This window comes from Bufo gargarizans, chromosome 4 (genome assembly GCF_014858855.1).
Source record: "Bufo gargarizans isolate SCDJY-AF-19 chromosome 4, ASM1485885v1, whole genome shotgun sequence".
In the NCBI taxonomy this organism is placed as follows: Eukaryota; Metazoa; Chordata; class Amphibia; order Anura; family Bufonidae; genus Bufo; species Bufo gargarizans.
The window spans coordinates 451,745,183-451,763,759 of NC_058083.1; the positions used below are offsets into that span (position 1 = coordinate 451,745,183).

At 41.3% G+C, this 18,577-nt stretch overlaps 1 protein-coding gene across 3 annotated transcripts in view; it reads right to left on the reverse strand.

Moving 5' to 3' along the window:
• USP34 (ubiquitin specific peptidase 34) overlaps positions 1 to 18,577 on the reverse strand; it is a 216,570-nt gene that overhangs the window by 14,874 nt on the left and 183,119 nt on the right. For all 3 annotated transcript variants that reach the window (XM_044289323.1, XM_044289322.1, XM_044289321.1), the window contains 13 exons: positions 18,355 to 18,402; positions 15,509 to 15,574; positions 15,345 to 15,425; positions 14,601 to 14,686; positions 13,211 to 13,379; positions 12,740 to 12,814; positions 12,480 to 12,631; positions 11,603 to 11,651; positions 11,345 to 11,449; positions 9,563 to 9,607; positions 4,694 to 4,798; positions 4,416 to 4,563; positions 2,700 to 3,334 (listed from right to left, as the gene is read on the reverse strand). In XM_044289323.1, coding sequence (XP_044145258.1) covers positions 2,700 to 3,334; positions 4,416 to 4,563; positions 4,694 to 4,798; positions 9,563 to 9,607; positions 11,345 to 11,449; positions 11,603 to 11,651; positions 12,480 to 12,631; positions 12,740 to 12,814; positions 13,211 to 13,379; positions 14,601 to 14,686; positions 15,345 to 15,425; positions 15,509 to 15,574; positions 18,355 to 18,402 — 1,764 coding nt within the window. The remainder of the gene's footprint in view (positions 1 to 2,699; positions 3,335 to 4,415; positions 4,564 to 4,693; positions 4,799 to 9,562; positions 9,608 to 11,344; positions 11,450 to 11,602; positions 11,652 to 12,479; positions 12,632 to 12,739; positions 12,815 to 13,210; positions 13,380 to 14,600; positions 14,687 to 15,344; positions 15,426 to 15,508; positions 15,575 to 18,354; positions 18,403 to 18,577) is intronic.

Below are 18,577 nucleotides of genomic sequence, written 5' to 3' on the forward strand. Positions count from 1 at the left end.
ACTCGCTAATTAGATTATTGACTTCGAGATAAGGAGCCCGTCAGATTAGCTGGCTGACGGAAGAGAGAAAATTCATATCCCTCTATTAGAGAAACTCTGGTCTTTATTACAAATCTGGAATATTTTTTTCTGTACAGGACTATTTACAAAATAATTTTCAGCTCAAAATGAGTTATGCAATAATAAAATAAAATAAAAATCCCCAAAAGGTGTACTTAGCCTTTAAAGAGGACATTTCACCACTCCTGACATGCCTGTTTTAATAGCTTCATACATTCCCCATGTAGTAACAATTCTGGAGAATCTATTCTTGTGGCTCTATGTTGTGCCATTCCTTTATTATCAACTAGATTTACAGTGTTTCCCAAGCAGTGTGCCTCCAGCTGTTGCAAAACTACAACTCCCAGCATGCCCGGATAGCATTTGGCTGTGCGGGCATGCTGGGAGTTGTAGTTTTGTAACAGCTGGAGGCACACTGGTTGGGAAACACTGAACTAGAAGTTACAAATAGCTGTCATTCTGCAGTAAGGGTACAGAGGGGTGGTAACCAGTTGGGGGGTGTACCTGCACAGACTCTATCCAATCAGTGCTGCCATTTTAAGACTGTGCAGGGACACACCTCCAACTTGTTACCTCCCCTCTCTACCCTTACTGCAGACTGACAGCAATTCATTCACGACTGCTAGCAGAAATAACAAAGGATTGGCACAACATAGAGCCAAAGGATAGATGTTCCAGAACAGTTAATACATAGGGAATGCACGAAGCTATTAAAACCGGCATGTAAGGAGTGGGGAAAGGTCCTCTTTAAACAGAAATCATATTCAGGTGTCTCCAGAGATGGAGATCTGGTTTTCAACCCAGGTTTTCACATATTGATGATCTATCCTTAGGTTAGGTCATCAAATATTAGATCAATGGGGGGTCTGACACTCCCACCTATCAGATGTACTCCCACCAATCAGATGTTCTAAGCAGTTGCTGATGTCAACCATAACACAGAGGGCGATGCTGGATGCACAGAAACTACCATTGTGTAGTGGCTGTGCCGGAATACTGCAGCTCAGCTCCCATTCAAGTGAACGCTCATCATTACACGACTAAAGCCTGTGTATGCACCACATTGACTAGCTACTAACTGCCACAAAGGATCCTGTGTTCTGCCGACTGCTTTGTGGAATCCAATAGTTCTACAGAGTCCTGCAGAGGTAATATGAGCGTAATCCTATCTACAGTAGTGCTCAACTCATTGCATTGGAAAAACCTAATGAAGCAAAATAAAACATAAAAGGGGCTCTCGTATAAACAATTCTTGTCCTACTCTTTTAAAGCATTTGGAGATTATAGAGGGTGGCCCCACTTTATCTAAATAGCCACCATACATACCACATCTACCCTGCTGTGAGGTTCTGGAAGAACCTGCAGTCTTAAAGGGGGAATCACAGGTGAAAACTTATTTTAAAGTGGCTCCAGACGGTGCATTATTTCTCGAGATTTTGATGACCATCAATAGGTCACCAATATCAGATTGGCAGGGGTCTGACTCCTGGCACTCCTTCTGATTGGCTGTTTGAAGAGTCTGGGCACTCTGGCCTCTTCCTAGGCCTGTGACGTCACGTTTATCGGTCACATGTCCTAGGTGCAGCTCAGTCCCTTTAAGGTGAATGTGGTTAAGCTGCGAAACCAAGCACAGCCACTATACAATTTATGGTGCTGTGATTGGTAAACTCTGAGGAGGCTGGACAAGGTAAGCTCCGGTGAGCACTGCGGCCTCTTCAACAGCGCCGCTCCACAGCTCGCCCATCTTCTCCATGCGCTGCACTGGGACCTGACGTCACACAGCGTCAGGTCATAGTGCGTGCTTACCTGCACTATGTCCTGGGGAATATCTGTAATCACATTGGAGATGGCTTTGATATCTGTGTCTTTATGTAGACTCGTTCTATGTCCTTGCAGATATATGTCTTATTATGTATATGTCATATATATCTTTTATGACTGATATTGTATAGGTCAGTGGTCTACAAAAGGTCATGTGATTGTTGTAAAAAATGAATGAAAATTGATAATAAAGAAACATCTGATTTACCTGCACTATGTCCTGACGATGAGTCAGGATACAGTGCAGCGCGGTGCGGGCCGGCGGGGGACCACGGAGCGTGAGTAATAGCAAGCACTTCACTCACGCTCCGTGGTCATATGACACAAATGAATCCTCGAGGGGGATTTTTTTTAATTTTTTTTTTGAGTTACCCGATTCAATCGTTTCAGCCCTACTCTGCTCTCTGTAACTGCCACGCCCTCTGCACTTGGATTGACAGGATCAGGCAGTGTAAACGTCATCACGCCTGGCCCTGACTTCACTTCAAATAAGAGACAGCTGAGCCTCTAGGTGTAACGGTAACGCCCCTGTTGCTCCTAGAGGCTCATTTGCATATATTAAAACTTCATTTTTCTCAGCAATGCGGGCACATATGAACATAGGACCAACACAGATGCCTTCAGCTGCCAAGCGCACATGTAACAGGCCAGCCAGTTTCATAGTTACAAATCTGCTGACAGACACCCTTTAATACAGAAGACCCAGAAAATCTCTCTAATATTGCAGTTGTAGACCTGCTTTGTCTTTTTAGACAGTAAAAAACAGCTCATAGAAGAACAAGTAAATGCATAATAAATATATGCGCTTTATTGCTTACCGCAGGGTACTGGCTGGCATGCGGTGTGAGGTTTTTGAAGGCCCACTGAATGTTCTGGTGTGAGGCAAGTTGACGAGTGAAGGCAGGAGACTGCTCACAACACATGCGAAGAATACCGTAATAGGCGGGCAGCATGCCACGATTGAAGAGCACCACATCTTGGTCATCATGGTCAGCCAAAATATAGTTAAAGGCAATGTTCTTGGTGACAACAGGGTTCTGTACAATAAGGCGTACATTCTCAGGACAGTCAACACATACGTTGTACCAGAAAGAAAGCAATGCTTGTTTATTGTGGTTCGTGGCTATAGCTGGTTCTGACAGCTTGGGTTGGAAGAGGTTCCACAAATCCATAAAATATGTGGAGAACATGAGTTTTTCAGTTTTGGAAATTAAACAATAAGTCATGAAACTAAAATATGGCACCAGCTTTGTGGTACCATGCACAGCAGCATCAACATAGAGCTTAGCTCTAGAAAGGAGACCGAGAAGGACATTGTACACCTGATGAAGCACAACTGTTGTGTCTGGACTAAGGGGCAGGTCTCGTGTAGGAATGTGAAGAGAGCGTGTCGATCTGAACATCTGACGGAAGGAGTTGCTTGGGATTAGTGACACTAGCAGGTAGGCTGCAGCTGCAAATAAAGACAAAGAAGAGACACACCAGCATTTTGATTAAGATTCAAACTACTCAAGCAAGAAGCAAAACATACAAACTATAGCACCGGTTCCAGAATAGTAAAACCCAGAGCCACGCTCACAGTTCTGCTGTTTGCTAATGCAAACGTTTTCAAACTTGTCAAAGACACCCCTCTACCAGCTGAGCATCTATGATGCCATGGGAAAATTTGTTTTTACATGGGAAATTACTATACAATGCCCCCTGCAAACACTACACTACGCAGAATAGTACAGACTTCTAGACTGTGCAGAAATCCAGCAAGCAAAAAATACTAGGCGATTTCAGCTCTGAAGGCTACAGAACTATTTGCTGCTCTGCATTATAATAGAGGCTGTAAATTAAGATTAGTACAAGATAAGTAATGCAATGCCAACTGGAAAGTTACTGAACTTTTCATATAGATTAGTTCTACATGTAAAATTGTGTGAATATATGCTTTAAAAGTATCGTTCAACATAAGGCTGCAAGTGCCACAGGTATTGCTGGATTCTACTTTCTATGACCTGTATGGACTCTGAGTGGCCCAGCATAATAAGTTATCCAACTTAATAGTGTGCAGAGGTTTCTCCTAAGGAAAGTTAACCATTTCGCTAGTGCCACTTTGTGGAAGTGGCTCCCAATGAGTGAAAATCTAAATTTTTAATCAGGCCTTGGGATATGACAAGGGAATACAGCAAAGCCAAATATCCATTTGTAGACAGCTGTTTCAGCTCGCCCCTTATGAGTATGGAGTACATTCCTGGCTACTTCACAAGGTGGCGCTAGCCGGATGATTCTGTTTCCCTGGGATATGCCTAATATTTGTATATTGTTTTTCCATGGAGAATTGCCTATTAGTCTCCATACCAGGGAGTACTTCCAGTGAGTCGCCACACAGGGCTGGTTTCAGTAAGGACAGCCAGTATCCTGCCTAAACAACTTAATTGTGTCACGCAAGTGTACTGTGTAATGGTGTACAAGAAAAGCCATGAGACAGGCCATAGAAGACTTGAACAACAAAATGCTCCGCATGATGGTCTTTATGAGGTACTTACAGGTTCGCACTCTTGGATAGTTGTGGGCTAGCAAGAAACGTTCTACCCAGTTTTCCATGTTCTGTAACACCCAGCTATGTGCCAGCTTGTTTCGTGGTGTTTGCACTGCCAGCCAATCCAAGCACTGAGATGGGTTGTACTCGATAACCTGGATGAAGGAAAAAATATATTTAAAAAAAAATCTAGGTATAAAACGGAAGAGTTCCTGAAAAAAAAAAAAAAAAAAAAGTACAGCGCTTACGTAAGTCTTAGATTTTTATTTTATTTAATTTTTTTACCTCCCATATTCTTTGTAAAATGTAGGAGGCGAAAGGTGGCATTCCTGGTGGTCCACCAGCAAACTCCATTATCATCGTAAGCAGTTTGAAGAAAGGATTAGCGGCCTAAAATAGAAAGGAGTTCGACATTATTAGTTTGGACAGACTCTCTAATGCATGAGGCCTCTAACTTTTTCAGTAAGAGACCAATCCCTGTGTATACAATGCTGACGCTCATCAGGCTATGTAAAAGATGAGGGACAATCCATATAGGTGCAGTAGTAGAACAGAGAGGGAAGAACCAGATAAATAGAAATCTCAATGAGTCAATTACCTATATTTACAGATTATTTTTAAAAAGGTACATTATGCCCTATAACTCTTCCACTGCTAGGGCATTAAAGGTGTTAACCAGTAATTAATATTGATGACATATCCTCAGGAACCCCGCTGATCAGCTGTTAAAAAAAAGCTGGTGAGTCCCGGCACCCAAGGTGATGTGATAATGATGGTTTATTCTGCGGATAGGTATTTATCATCATTCCCTGGATAACTCTAAGTAATGCATCAGGACTCTCAATGCTTGCCACAGCTACAACATAGTCCGGTCCATAAACATTGGGACATCAACACAATTCTAACATTTTTGGCTCTATACACCACCACAATGGATTTGAAATGAAACAAACAAGATGTGCTGTAACTGCAGACTGTCCGTTTTAATTTGAGGGTATTTACATCCAAATAAGGTGAACGGCGTAGAAATTACAACAGTTTGCATATGTGCCTCCCACTTGTTAAGGGACCAAAAGTAATGGGACAGAATAATAATCAAAAATCAAACTTTCACTTTTTAATACTTGGTTGCAAATTCTTTGCAGTCAATTACAGCCTGAAGTCTGGAACGCATAGTCATCACCAGACGCTGGGTTTTATTCCTGGTGATGCTCTGCCAGGCCTCTACTGCAACTGTCTTCAGTTCCTGCTTGTTCTTGGGGCATTTTCCCTCCAGTTTTGTCTTTAGCAAGTGAAATGTATGCTCAATCGGATTCAGGTTAGGTGATTGACTTGGCCATTGCATTACATTCCTCTTCTTTCCCTTAAAAAACTCTTTGGTTGCTTTTGCAGTATGCTTTGGGTCATTGTCCATCTGCACTGTGAAGCGCAGTCCAATGAGTTCTGAAGCATTTGGCTGAATATGAGCAGATAATATTGCCCGAAACACTTCAGAATTCATCCTACTGCTTTTGTCAGCAGTCACATCATCAATAAATACAAGAGAACCAGTTCCATTGGCAGCCATACATGCCCACGCTATGACACTACCACCACCATGATTCACTCATGAGGTGGTATGCTTAGGATCATGAGCAGTTCCTTTCCTTCTCCATACTCTTCTCTTCCCATCACTCTGGTACAAGTTGATCTTGGTCTTATCTGTCCATATTATGTTGTTCCAGAACTATGAAGGCTTGTTTAGATGCTGTTTGGCGAACTCTAATCTGGCCTTCCTGTTTTTGAGGCTCACCAATGGTTTACATCTTGTGGTTGTTGTGCCTTTTCATAGGTAAATGCATTGATATCCAATTAATTCTAGTCAAGATGGATGTTCATTGTCTTTAAGAGTCATGCTCGACGATAGTTACAATTTTGTATATCTTGAGTAGGCCAAAGTAACGTCGCACAAAGGTTTCTGCTCTTTAGTGTTATTCTTCTCATGAATGTACCAGTCTGAGAAGAATCCTCCTTGTCTACTTAAAAATTTATGACGGGAGATAAAAATAAGCTATATGCAGCTAGTGATAATTACCTATACAATTAGGCATTTATTAATGAAGCAAAATATATAATATTCATGTATTCATTTAATGAGCCTTAGTTAGTCCTTAGCATAAGACAATCAGTAGGACATTATATATATATATATATATATATATATATATATATATATATATATATATAATATATGTTGTGAAGACATGTATCCAGTATATTATATATATTTCTCATTAGGAGAATATTCATCTCTAAAAGAGTGTCTGTGAAGATGTGTGTTTTGTAACAATTATTCAAATCTTTGGTATAACAGGAGGTACTGATATCTCTGTGAGAAAACAAGGCCATTCAAGTTATTTACGATCCATAAATCAACAGTGTGAGAAACATTCAGAAAGACGCCTAGAGGTCTGTCTCTAATTGCTACAAGTGTCAGAATTAATCCCTATAGCTTTGAATTAAAGCTTTTAAGGTCAAATGTATAGAATACGTTTTATTCAGACTTACATAAGTTAACCCTTTATACTATGAAGCAAATAGCTTACACAGCAGTGCCACCTAGGTATGAGTAGGTGACATTACAACAGTAGCAAAAGTGCATTCTGGGTAAGGTTATAATGTCACATTTTTTTATCAATGGTCACGCCCATCCGACTATGATTGGAAAGTTCCAAACTAGGAAGGTGTGTCTAACTGATAAGTTTGTGATCATAAACCATACACAGAAGGTAGGAGGACACACAAAAAAGAGGAGAAGGAGAAGAGAAGTTGAGTTCTCTAGAGGGGTCTATCAAGATGAAAGCCATTGTGAGATGCGCTATGATGGACCACCCAGCTTTCCAGCAGAAGTGAGATTTCTTGGTAGGACTTGGTAAGAGACACAGAAAATTATATTTCATTTTATTAAGACTAATTTGATAGTGTGGGTGAAATTATACCATCTAGATTGGCGAATAAATAAATACATTAATTAATTGATCATCTCCATATTGAGATGTAGTCTTAGGATATTGTGAGGCTTCATTCTACCTGCAGAAGAATCAAGACTCAATCTAGCAAAGCACTAAATAATTGCTTAGATATATATATATTGATAGAACATTCTTCGCCAAGCTAAGTGATGGATTCCCACAGGAAAGACTTGTTTCAAGTGCTTCCCATTTAAGATATGGTCTAGGAAAGATCCTAGATCCCTGTTATTTGTCTTAATAGTCTTACCAAAGTCATATGTGTGAAAATAGTCCAGGATGGGGTGGAAAGATACAGTTATCTCTTCTAAGTTATATCCTTGACCGGATTTGCCCATCTTGAAGTCATGTGATGTGTAGTTGGTTAGAGGGGGGGGGGGGGGGGGGGGAGAATGTATTTAGCATTCTATAATGATGTCTAGGATTAGACATGCCCATCCGGATATCATGAGGTTTTCTCTGAACAGGAGTAATGTATATAACTTATGTTCCTACTTTGATATCCTAACCTAATAATAGCTTAGTTATAATGTGACAAGTTATTTCCACTCACATGTATTGTTAAGCTTGTAATGCTTTATATTAACGCTATATATATTCATTTGCATGCATCATTGTGTTTATTTACTTACATATGTTTATAACCTTGTAACCAATAAATCTGCATATTTTTATAAACCTGTGTATTATTGTATAATGCAGAACTACATGTTTATCATTAACGTCATCTCACGTCAAAAATAACTTATTTATCTGAGGAAATAGTCGGACTCAGATGTGAATTGTATCAATTAGGTTGTCTACAATTCACCAGGTTATGATTTTATAATTTTTTATGGTTAATTAATTTTATGACCATAATTAATCATTCTTAATTGAATTATTACCCTCCGACATGGTGAACCCTCTGTATTCACTCTGGTGAAGTCTTCTCTTGATCTGGCCAACTGTTGCGAAGGGTGTTTTCTTCACCAGGAAAGAATTCTTCGGTCATCCACCACACTTGTTTTCCGTGGTCTTCCGGGTCTTTTGGTGTTGCTGAGCTCACCGATGCGCTCCTTTTTAAGAATGTTCCAAACTGTTGTTTTGGCCAACCCTAATGTTTTTGCTATCTCTCTGATGGGTTTGTTTTGCTTTTTCAGCCTAATGATGGCTTGCTTCACTGATAGGGACAGTTCTTTGGATCTCATCTTGAGAGTTGACAGCAACAGATTCCAAATGCAAACAGCACACTTGAAATGAACTCTGGACCTTTTATCTGCTCATTGTAATTGGGATAATGAGGGAATAACACACACCTGGCCATGGAACAGCCGAGAAGCCAATTGTCCCATTACTTTTGGTTTCTTTAACAAGTGGGAGGCACATATGCAAACTGTTGTAATTCCTACACTGTTCACCAGATTTGGATGTAAATACCCTCAAATTAAAGCTGACAGTCTGCAGCTAAAGCACATCTTGTTCGTTTCATTTCAAATCCCTTGTGGTGGTGTATAGAGCCAAAAGTTTTACAATTGTGTTGATGCCCAATATTTATGGACCTGACTGTAAGGGTACATGGCACCAAATGACTAACTATTTGGTACAAATGATTATTTTGGAGTTGAGGAACAGCTAAAAAATATTAAATCTGTTTTTATGGCTGTGTGTGTGTGTAAAAGTTTACTGACATCAGTATCATGAAAATTATTGCTCCGTTTTGTTCTGATGAATATACGTGTATGAAGATATGTGCATGCTAACACAGGTTTAAAGGGGTATTCCCATGTAGAACATAGAGGCATATCCCTAGGATGTGCCATCAATGTCAGAAAAGTGCAGCTCCCACCTCTGGGACGCGCTCCTATCTCCAGAAGAGGGGCCATGGAGAAGGTAGAGCAAGCGGCAAGTATCACTAGGACAGCGGTAGCGAACCTATGGCACGGGTGCCAGAGGCGGCACTCGGAGACCTCTTTGTGGGCACCTGCACCCTGGAAAAAGTATATTTTCTATATTTTCACAATGTTCCAGGTCTCTACTTTCAAGACCATATATTGAAAAATATGTGGGTTAGGGGGTACAATATGATTTTTTTTTTTTTTTTGTGAAAATCTTTCTGGCAGCAAATGGGTAAGCATGCATCATGTTTTAATGAAATGCGGCTTACCTCTGGAGTTAGCTTTGCTATGGATGTGAAAAGCATGGATGCGATCTAAGAAAAAATAAGAAAACATGTATAAGAACAGATTGTAAACCGTTTTTGTGCCCAAAGCAACTAGTCACAGCACAGCAAAAAACAGTTTTGACTTTAGCCAGTTTTCATAAATCCGCCCACTACTATCTAGAATATGTCAAAGTTAAGAGCTAATTTTGTGGTATACAAGTGGTCACACAAACAATGGTGCTCTGAGCTGTGAGACAGGAGGCAAGAATGCTTATAGAAGTGGTGCTACCACTACTGCTAAAAACTGTGCCTATATCCCATTAGCCCATGAGAAGAAATGAGTGAAATCAACGTTTTCAAGTTCAGGTTCGGTCCGTTATAACAGAATAAAACTGAATTTTATGACTGAATGTACCAAGAAAGCCTTTAAGAGGCATTCAGTCATAACAGAAGTCTATGGGCAGCATAAAGGATCCATCTGGTTTCTGTTAAGCAGGAGTCCTGTTGCCCATGGACTTCTATTATGACGGAATGCCTCTTAAAAGCTTCCGTGCATGGCCAAGTGGCAGAGGAGATGTACCTATAAACTGCCCATGGCCACTGCACCCAATCAGTACTTGCGCCATACAGGGTGGACTCGGACTGTGTTTTTACAACCCTGACATCCCTCGGGAGTTGCCAGGATCAGAGATAACCAAGTTAGATTGGGCTGCCTTTGTCCCCTGATCCTCTTCAGCTACAATTCAAATTTGGTATCTCCATACTTATACTGACTCGTGTAATAAGCTTGTCATGTCACTTATTGCATATTGAATGTCACAAAAAAGAAATCTAAAAAAGAATTGTGGAATTTATTTTTTATTCCACCCTACAAACTTTTTTTTCTACAGTTTTACAATACATTATATAGAACATTGAATGGCATAATTAAAAAAAAACATGTCCTCATATAGTTATGTCCATTGTAGGGTTGCAGTAAACGATTATTTTAGAAATAGAGTAGTCTATCGATTATTTTTTACGATTAATCGAGTACTCTAATAAAAAAAAAAGAATCAATAGACCGTTTACCTTTATAAAAACTCATCAGCCCAAGTGCATCAGTTCCCCCCGTGCCACCAGCTCTCCCCCTCCCTCAGTGCCACCAGCTCTCTCCCTCCCTCAGTGCCACCATCTCCCCCTCCTAGCCATGACCCCAGCGACAGTACTTACCTTTCCTGTAGGGGCGCCGCTCCACAGCTCCTCCATCTTCTTCTCTGCGCGCTGCACTGTCGTCCTGACGCCACACAGCGTTGGGTCCTAGTGCGCTTACGTGCACTATGACCTGACAATGTGTCAGGAAGAAAGTGCAGCGTGGTGCAGGCCCGCGGGTGACCACGGAGCGGTAAGTAATAGCAAGCGCTTCACTCTAGAGGTCACATGGCACAAACGAATCCTCGATGCAAAAAATTGGCATTGAGGATTTTATTGTGTCTAATTACTCGATTCATTTGAGTAATCGTTTCAGCCCTAGTCCATTGGAGAATAAAGTTATGGCTCGCTCAAGTGGGTGAGGAAAACCATGAAACTTTGAACTATATAGATCTGCACACATCTGCAGAATGAAGTGGTGTGTCAAAAGGACTTAGCTGCACTGACACCACTGTAAATAGACAGATGAACCATGATATATCCTAAGGATAGAAAACCCCTTCAATCTGACCATACTGACTTATATAGCAGATTCTTACACCATTTTAACTAGGGCACTGCATGCTAAGATGTATTTGACACTGTTATACTCACATGCTCTGCTAGACGGTTGTTGTATCGACAAAGGCTGAAAATGAGATTACAGGTTTGTCGGATATTAATCCCATCCCTTATATGTTGGAAAAGAAAGGGAAAGCCCTAGAAAACAAAAATTAGAGGTATCATCAGATTACAGACTGACAACCTACATGGTTTGGCATAACACATTTAAATAAGAATAAGGGATTTGAAAGGAAGATAATCAACTTCATCTGGACAAACTGGAGGAACACAGAGACAGACAGTTGTTACCTTTCCACCTGTTAATGCTGCCATGTCGTTCTGTGACAGAGTGAGATGCCTGTTGAGAAGGAGAACATAATTTCAGTTTAAGCAATTTTTCATAATTTTAGAAAACTTTAGCTTTTTCCCCGCTGTTTGCCACCAATTTAGGACCTTAGATCCAACATTTAACTATGACCGCACTCTTCGGAGCCCACAGACCTATAGTAGAGTCCCAGAATTCTGCACGTTGTGGTATTTTTTTTTCCGAGTGTGACTGAATCTGCAAACACAGCCTTACACATGCATTTTTCTAAGGCTGAAATAATAGCGTTCATAGAAAATGTACACTCTAGAATAAATACACGGGTGATTTGGCAATCCCTAAGGCACATGTCCTTAGCAATGCAGACTAGGATCTATAAAGCAGCTCTGCAGTCCGTGTTCTTAAGCATTATGTTCCGTTTATTGTACCACTATTTCCTGTTCAAAATTTGACTTGTATACAGTCACATGAAAAGACACAGCGAAATACACGACTGCATGCAAATGTATTACCATGTTTACCGGACAATGATCAGCCTCCTAGAGGTAGCTGGGTATATACCCATGGTCCAGGTGTCCCCTAATGCATTCATGAGAAATTAGATTTTGCCCGGTTTGCAATAACTATTGGGGCCAGGTTGTCTACTAACTGTATACATGGATCTTTCTAATACAAAGATTGCTGCATCCTACAGTCATCACAAAATACCTCTTGCACTTTCTGCTATAGGATTTCATCCAACATTAGCAAGAATTACAGCTTGATGGAAGTTATTCCTGCCCGTGTCAGATCCAGATGCTGGATGGGAACGGGCAAGAAGTTACTTGCCCCGAACTCTACAGGTATTCAGTTACAACCTACCTTTCTGAACGAGACTGTTCCACCAGGAAAGCTATAAGAGCAATCATCTTTTCTAAAGCAGCGGGCCTGTACTTTTCTTCAGCAAGTGAAAGAATATCTTCTTCTTCCTCTTCTTCGCCTTCTTCTTCCTCAGACAATACTTCAACCTGTGGCTAAAAACGGCAGATACACAGTTAGAAGAGGATTCAACATGCATTGAATAACATAGTTCACTATCTGGTATTGGCAGTCAGTAACTAGGGTGTGCTTTATCCACTCACGTTTTCTGGACCTTTGGTTCCCATGTAAAAATGCACCATGGTTGATATGGCTTGTAGGGACAGTAGAAACTGGCTCTGAAAGAGAAATCAATGATAAACCTGCAAAAGATCTGTAGAAGTGCACAAACCTGGCCAAAGTAAAACCAAGAAAAAGAGCCTGACATAGATATAACAGGGACAAATCAAAGCAAAGCGTCTGTGCAGAACTCCCTCCAACACAAAGTGATTGTATGCGGATATGCAGGAAGGTCCCAACAGTCAGCGCTGCTACTGCAGTGTGGCGGCCATGTAAAGTGTGCACCGAAATAGTATACAATATTAAAATGTTATACCAAGCTTTCTGCTGATGATGCGGCATCCCCCCCCCTTTTGGACCATGCCAGCCCTCATCTAGCTATGCCCATGCATTAACACATAATTCTACAAACATACACAGATATCTCTAGAGAAACACATAAAACATGAAATTACCTCTTCTTCTCCCATTTTGACAAACTCATACAGAAAGGCAAAGTACTCAGTCAGGTGCTTGCTGTGAGGTTTAACGCCATGCTCCATTATTGACAGCAATGTTTTCACAAAGCGAGTAACACAGGAGCGGCTTCCAATATCTTCTACAGGCCCATCCATGTCATCAGAACTATACAATGGGCCAAGGGGATATGTATTAAATATCTAATACTACAAATAAGTCAAATGCAATCAATCACTTATCTTCCCCATTATTATACAGAAATAAGTGGTAAGTTCCCATGTTAAAGGAGTTCAGTCATCAGAAACATGGACCTAAAATCATCTCACCTGAGAGATGAGCCTTTGACAGCTCAAGATCATGATCTCTGCCCCACCAGTCTCCGTTGCTGCTTTCCTAAGAAAACTGCACTTTTGTAATAGCCTTACTCCTGCCGCTGAGACTGACAGGCCAGGCAGTGAAAAAATATTCATGCCTGGCCCTAAAGTCTAGCGGGAGGACAATCGGCACACCCACAATAAAGGGAGGAAGATTTACCATCTGCCCGGCGGTCTCCATCCCTTTATTGCGCAGGTGCCGAACGTGCTCCTGTGAGACTTCAGAGCCAGGCATGAATATATTTTCACCGCCTCGCCTGTCACTCTTTATGGTGGGGGAGCGGCATGAAGAGGAGGGAGCGGAGCCTATGGGAGCACCAAGATGCAATAGCACCAACCTTGTTGCGGATTTGCATATTACATAAGTGTAATTTTCTCTGGAATGATGGCTAATGGGACAAAGACCATGATCTTCAGCTGTCGAGGCTCATGTCTCAGGTGAGATGGTTTTAGGTCCACGTTTCTGATGACAGAAGTTCTTTAAATGGCAGCATGATTGCCGAATGTAAAAACATTATTTTGTTATATGGACGCGGCTACAATTAGTTGCAGGTTGTGTTTAATCAATTTACAAACATTTGTACAAGGTTTGGTGCCTATAATTTAAAAGCTTTGCTTCGGACATGAAAAGGGTCTGATAGATCAGTGTTCCTCAACTCCAGTTCTCAAGGCCCACCTACCGGTCATGATTTGAGAATATCCCACAGAATGAATACCTGAGGTAAGGCCTGATGCACTGACACTAATTATATCACCTGCTGAATACTAAGGAAATCCTGAAAAAATTACTGGTAGGAGGGCCCTGAGGCCTGGGGTCGAGGACCACTCTGAAAGATGGCTTTTAGCCAAGACAATGTTATAAGCCAGCCTTCTCATAATAGAAACAACATGAATATATCTGGCAGTGGTAAAGGTTCTGCACATATAGAAATGCATTAGCTACTACATAAGTTAAACTTCGTATGTTACTAGAAAAGGATGAGAGATAGAGAGGATCACCCAATATACTTACCCATCTTCTATGCCAGGCTGCAGGTACAAATGAGCATGTGCTGATCGCAGCCTCTGAATAACATGGATGCAGAGACGCTGGAACATCTATCGCAAAAATTAAATTCAAATTAAAACTATAAAATGGAAATTTCTAATACTAGTTATGGTTCCATTTATCAACAGGTTGCAAGTTAACCAAATGGGAGTACCCTGAAACCTTTGAAGATGACTTCACCATAATAACCAATCAGATACAACATTATTGAGACTGGCAAGTTTCACACTTAAATTCTGCTTCTGGCCTCATGCACGCTGCGGGATCCGAATTTTGGTCTGCCAAAAATGGACCAGGGAGTAACAGATAATGACTGTGTGCATTGTATTTTTTCTCACTCCCATTAATAGAAAAGGCTACTTCCATTGGTAAAGAATAGAGGATACCCTAAGAGATTCTTTGAATATAATATTGTTGTAAGCACGAGGCCTAAAGAGGTGGCAAGACTGACACTGGGGTGTGACTTGTAAGTTGTAGCTGTGTGAGAAGGACATGTATGACCTGAGCTAAATCTATAGTTTCCAGAGGGAACCGCAATCCAGTCCTCGGAGTGAGGCCTTGCTTGGCATGTATGTAGAGGCTAGCTAAGATTTAATTCCAGGTAATAAGACAAGTTATTCATTTTACACATATTCATGCAGGTTAAGAACTAACAATGACCGTTAAAACATAAAAAAGGGAAAAAGGTATCATCAAGTTCTCACCCACCTGTCTCACTATCTGATTTGGGCATTTGATCAGTATCTGCATTGGCCACCAGTCATCATCAGCCATGCGGTCCAGGAACCACTGAGAGAAAAGCAAAGATCAGGAACTCGGCACGGCTTCAGAGGCCACGTTGTGGTTCACTAGGTCATTTCTATACATCTTACCTCACAAGCTGCCTGGCTGTTGTTAAACTGCTTTGTCAGTAGCTCAATCCACTGAAGCATTGTGGGCTAAATAGAGGAAATAAAACATGACATTTAGGGCTCATGCAAACAAACGTATTTTCTTTCAGTGTCCGTTCCGGGGTTTTTTGCGGACCGTATGCAGAACCACTCACTTCAAAGGGTCAGCAAAAAAAAAAAAAAAAAAAAAAACAACCACCAGAAGTTACTCCGTGTGCATTTCATTTCCATATGTCCGTATATTTCTATTCCGCAAAAAAAATAGAACATGTCCTATTATTGTCTGCATTACAGACAAGGATAATACTGTTCTATGAAGGGCCAGCTGTTGCGTTCCGTAAAATATAGAATGCACAAGGATGTAATTTTTGTGAATACGTTTTTGCGGACCGCAAAATACATACGGTCGTGTGCATGAGCGCTTAAAATAAATAAAATGTAGGTGACACACAATCTTCCACTTATACAGCACACAGATACAGAATCCTTCCAGAAAATCTTGAGATTTTTGTCCCCAGTCTTTGTGACTGACCCAATTTACTTGTTTCCATGTCTGGCAATCTTGGCGGAAAAGGTTTGAAATAGGGCAAATTACAAACATGCTTACTCGTATGAATCAATTTCACTTACAAAATTTAACAAAGTCGGACTGGTTTCTATTGGCAGCTCTCCTGTTCGTCCGTTCTGATGCTTTCAGACACTAGACAAATATCCGCATTCAGCTGTCTATTCCACTATAGAGAGAGGTTTCCTTGTACCATATTCTCACTTCTGCTGACACAAGGTCCATATATCCACCTCCTAGCCCGTCTCAAATGCTTAAAGGAGTATTATCATCTGAATGATCACAGTTAAATCTGTTAATGATTTAACAGCGATCATTTTTCTAAATATATTTCATTAACAAATCCCTATACAAACCCGACTGTTGTCTTCAGTCTCCCCTGGTTACGGCCACCGCTCTTCTCAGGAATCGCGGTGACCGCGCGTGCGCAGACGACTTAATTTTCTTCTCCCGGCCGGCCGCGCGCTGTACTGAACGCGCACGCCGAGTCCGCGCCCTAGTGACTTCTTCCTGGCAAGTATACTATACTGGCCAGGAAGAAGTCACCAGGGCACATGCGCGGACTCAGCGTGCGCGTTCAGTACAGCGCGCGGACCGGCCGGGAGAAGACATCAATGAAGATGGAGCCCGCCCCCTGCAGAGTGCCGAAACAAGGAAGTGGACGGCGCGCCGGGAGCAGTTAAGTATAAACCTGCGTGTTGAGAAAACCCCTTTAAGGAGTTTTCCTGGATTTTTATTGTTGGGGACCTATCCTCAGGATCTGATCAGCAGAGGTCCGACACCTCTCCTTCAATGGGAGCAGTGCAGCCGTGACCAGCTTCGTCCACTACACAATGGACAGAGCTGCGTAGGTCCGATGCAGGAGCTACTTAGAAAGAGCTGATCGGTGGGGTGTTTGGGCCCCTGCAGATAAGATATTGATGGCCTGTCCTAAGGATGACAGTTAAATAGTGGAACCACACAATATTTCTTCAATCGTAAGTGTCATCCAACTAAAAAAAAACATTAGTATAGGTATATGTTCAGAAGTAACAATCAGCTACTGACGTTTTTAGTCCAACAGGACCTTTTATCATGCTTGATCTGGACATAAATGATGTGGGCTAGTGTGAAAAGGAAGGCGCTGTCCCACTGAAGTGAATGGGACGGCGCTGATGTAATTACACCTGCTCACCACTGCAATTGTGACGGCGAGCAGGTAAACAGTAAAGAGAAGGCATTGCTTGTACGAGCACTGAGGTCTCAAGCAGCTGATCGGTGGGGGTGCCTGGAGTCAGACCCCCAGTGATCTGATATTAATGACCTATCCTGACGATAGGTCATCAATATAAAAAGAAGTGGATAACCCTGTAATATCAGTCAAAGGCCTCAACTAAGCATGGCAATGACTACTTTGTGTAATGTACCCCTCTCTCTGCGTCTTACCTTCCTCCCCAGTATTCTCCAATCCTGATTCTTCTTTGTTGACTGTCAGCACCAACAGAGCAACAAAGATTGCTAGAATCATACAAGCTGGTGGGGGCCACTAGGGAGGAAGGGAAAGCTACGGCTGGATCTTTTCTATCAACTAGATTTCTTAAGCATAAATCAGACTGGAGAATATACTCAAAGCATATATAATAGTCGTGTAATATGTAGGTGGGCAGCTAAAAATGTAAAAATAAGCATCTAAAAACTGAGGCGAACAGTTTGAAAATCTACAATGCTCGATATATGGTAGTCGTCATGACACATAACAGATAGAGTTTAGTGTTGGGTACCCGTCTAACTAGACATCGCCTTGACATGCGGCAGACAGGCTCAAATAATTTTGTTGTTCTCAGCCATAGCAACGTGCTCCTGCGATTTGGGATGTGATGACTGACCCCCCCCCCCCCCCCCCCCCTTTTTTTCTTTACAATGCTCGATATACATTGTAACTAGGGATGAGCAAATCGACTTCGGATAAAACATCCAAAGTCGATTTGCATAAAACTTAGTTCTAATACTGTACGGAGCAGTACAGTACTGAACCGTACAGTATTAGAACGAAGTTTTATGCGAATCGACTGCGGATGTTTCATCCAAAGTCGATTCGCTCATCCCTAATTGTAACGGTCATTTACTACATACAAATTTACTGGGATGGCCCGATATGCATAAAGCATTATGAAAACAATGTTAAATTTGCATATTCCCCTCTAAAACAAAACTTTATATAGCATTTAACATTTGGCTTTTATAATGTAAAAAACAGACAGAAAACTGGCAGTATGAAAAATACCTTCTCTTTTGAGTGAATGAAGGTCTCCAAAACAAACGATGTACTCAACTGCAAGAGAAAAATGCCTTATTTAAAAACAGCTCTACTAAATAACACAAATTCTGGGAGAATAATGAGAGAATCAGATGGAAACGTGAATTCTTCACATCTACAGTCGTCGCCAAAAGTTTTGAGAATGACACAAATATTCGTTTTCACAAAGTTTGCTGCTAAACTGCTTTTA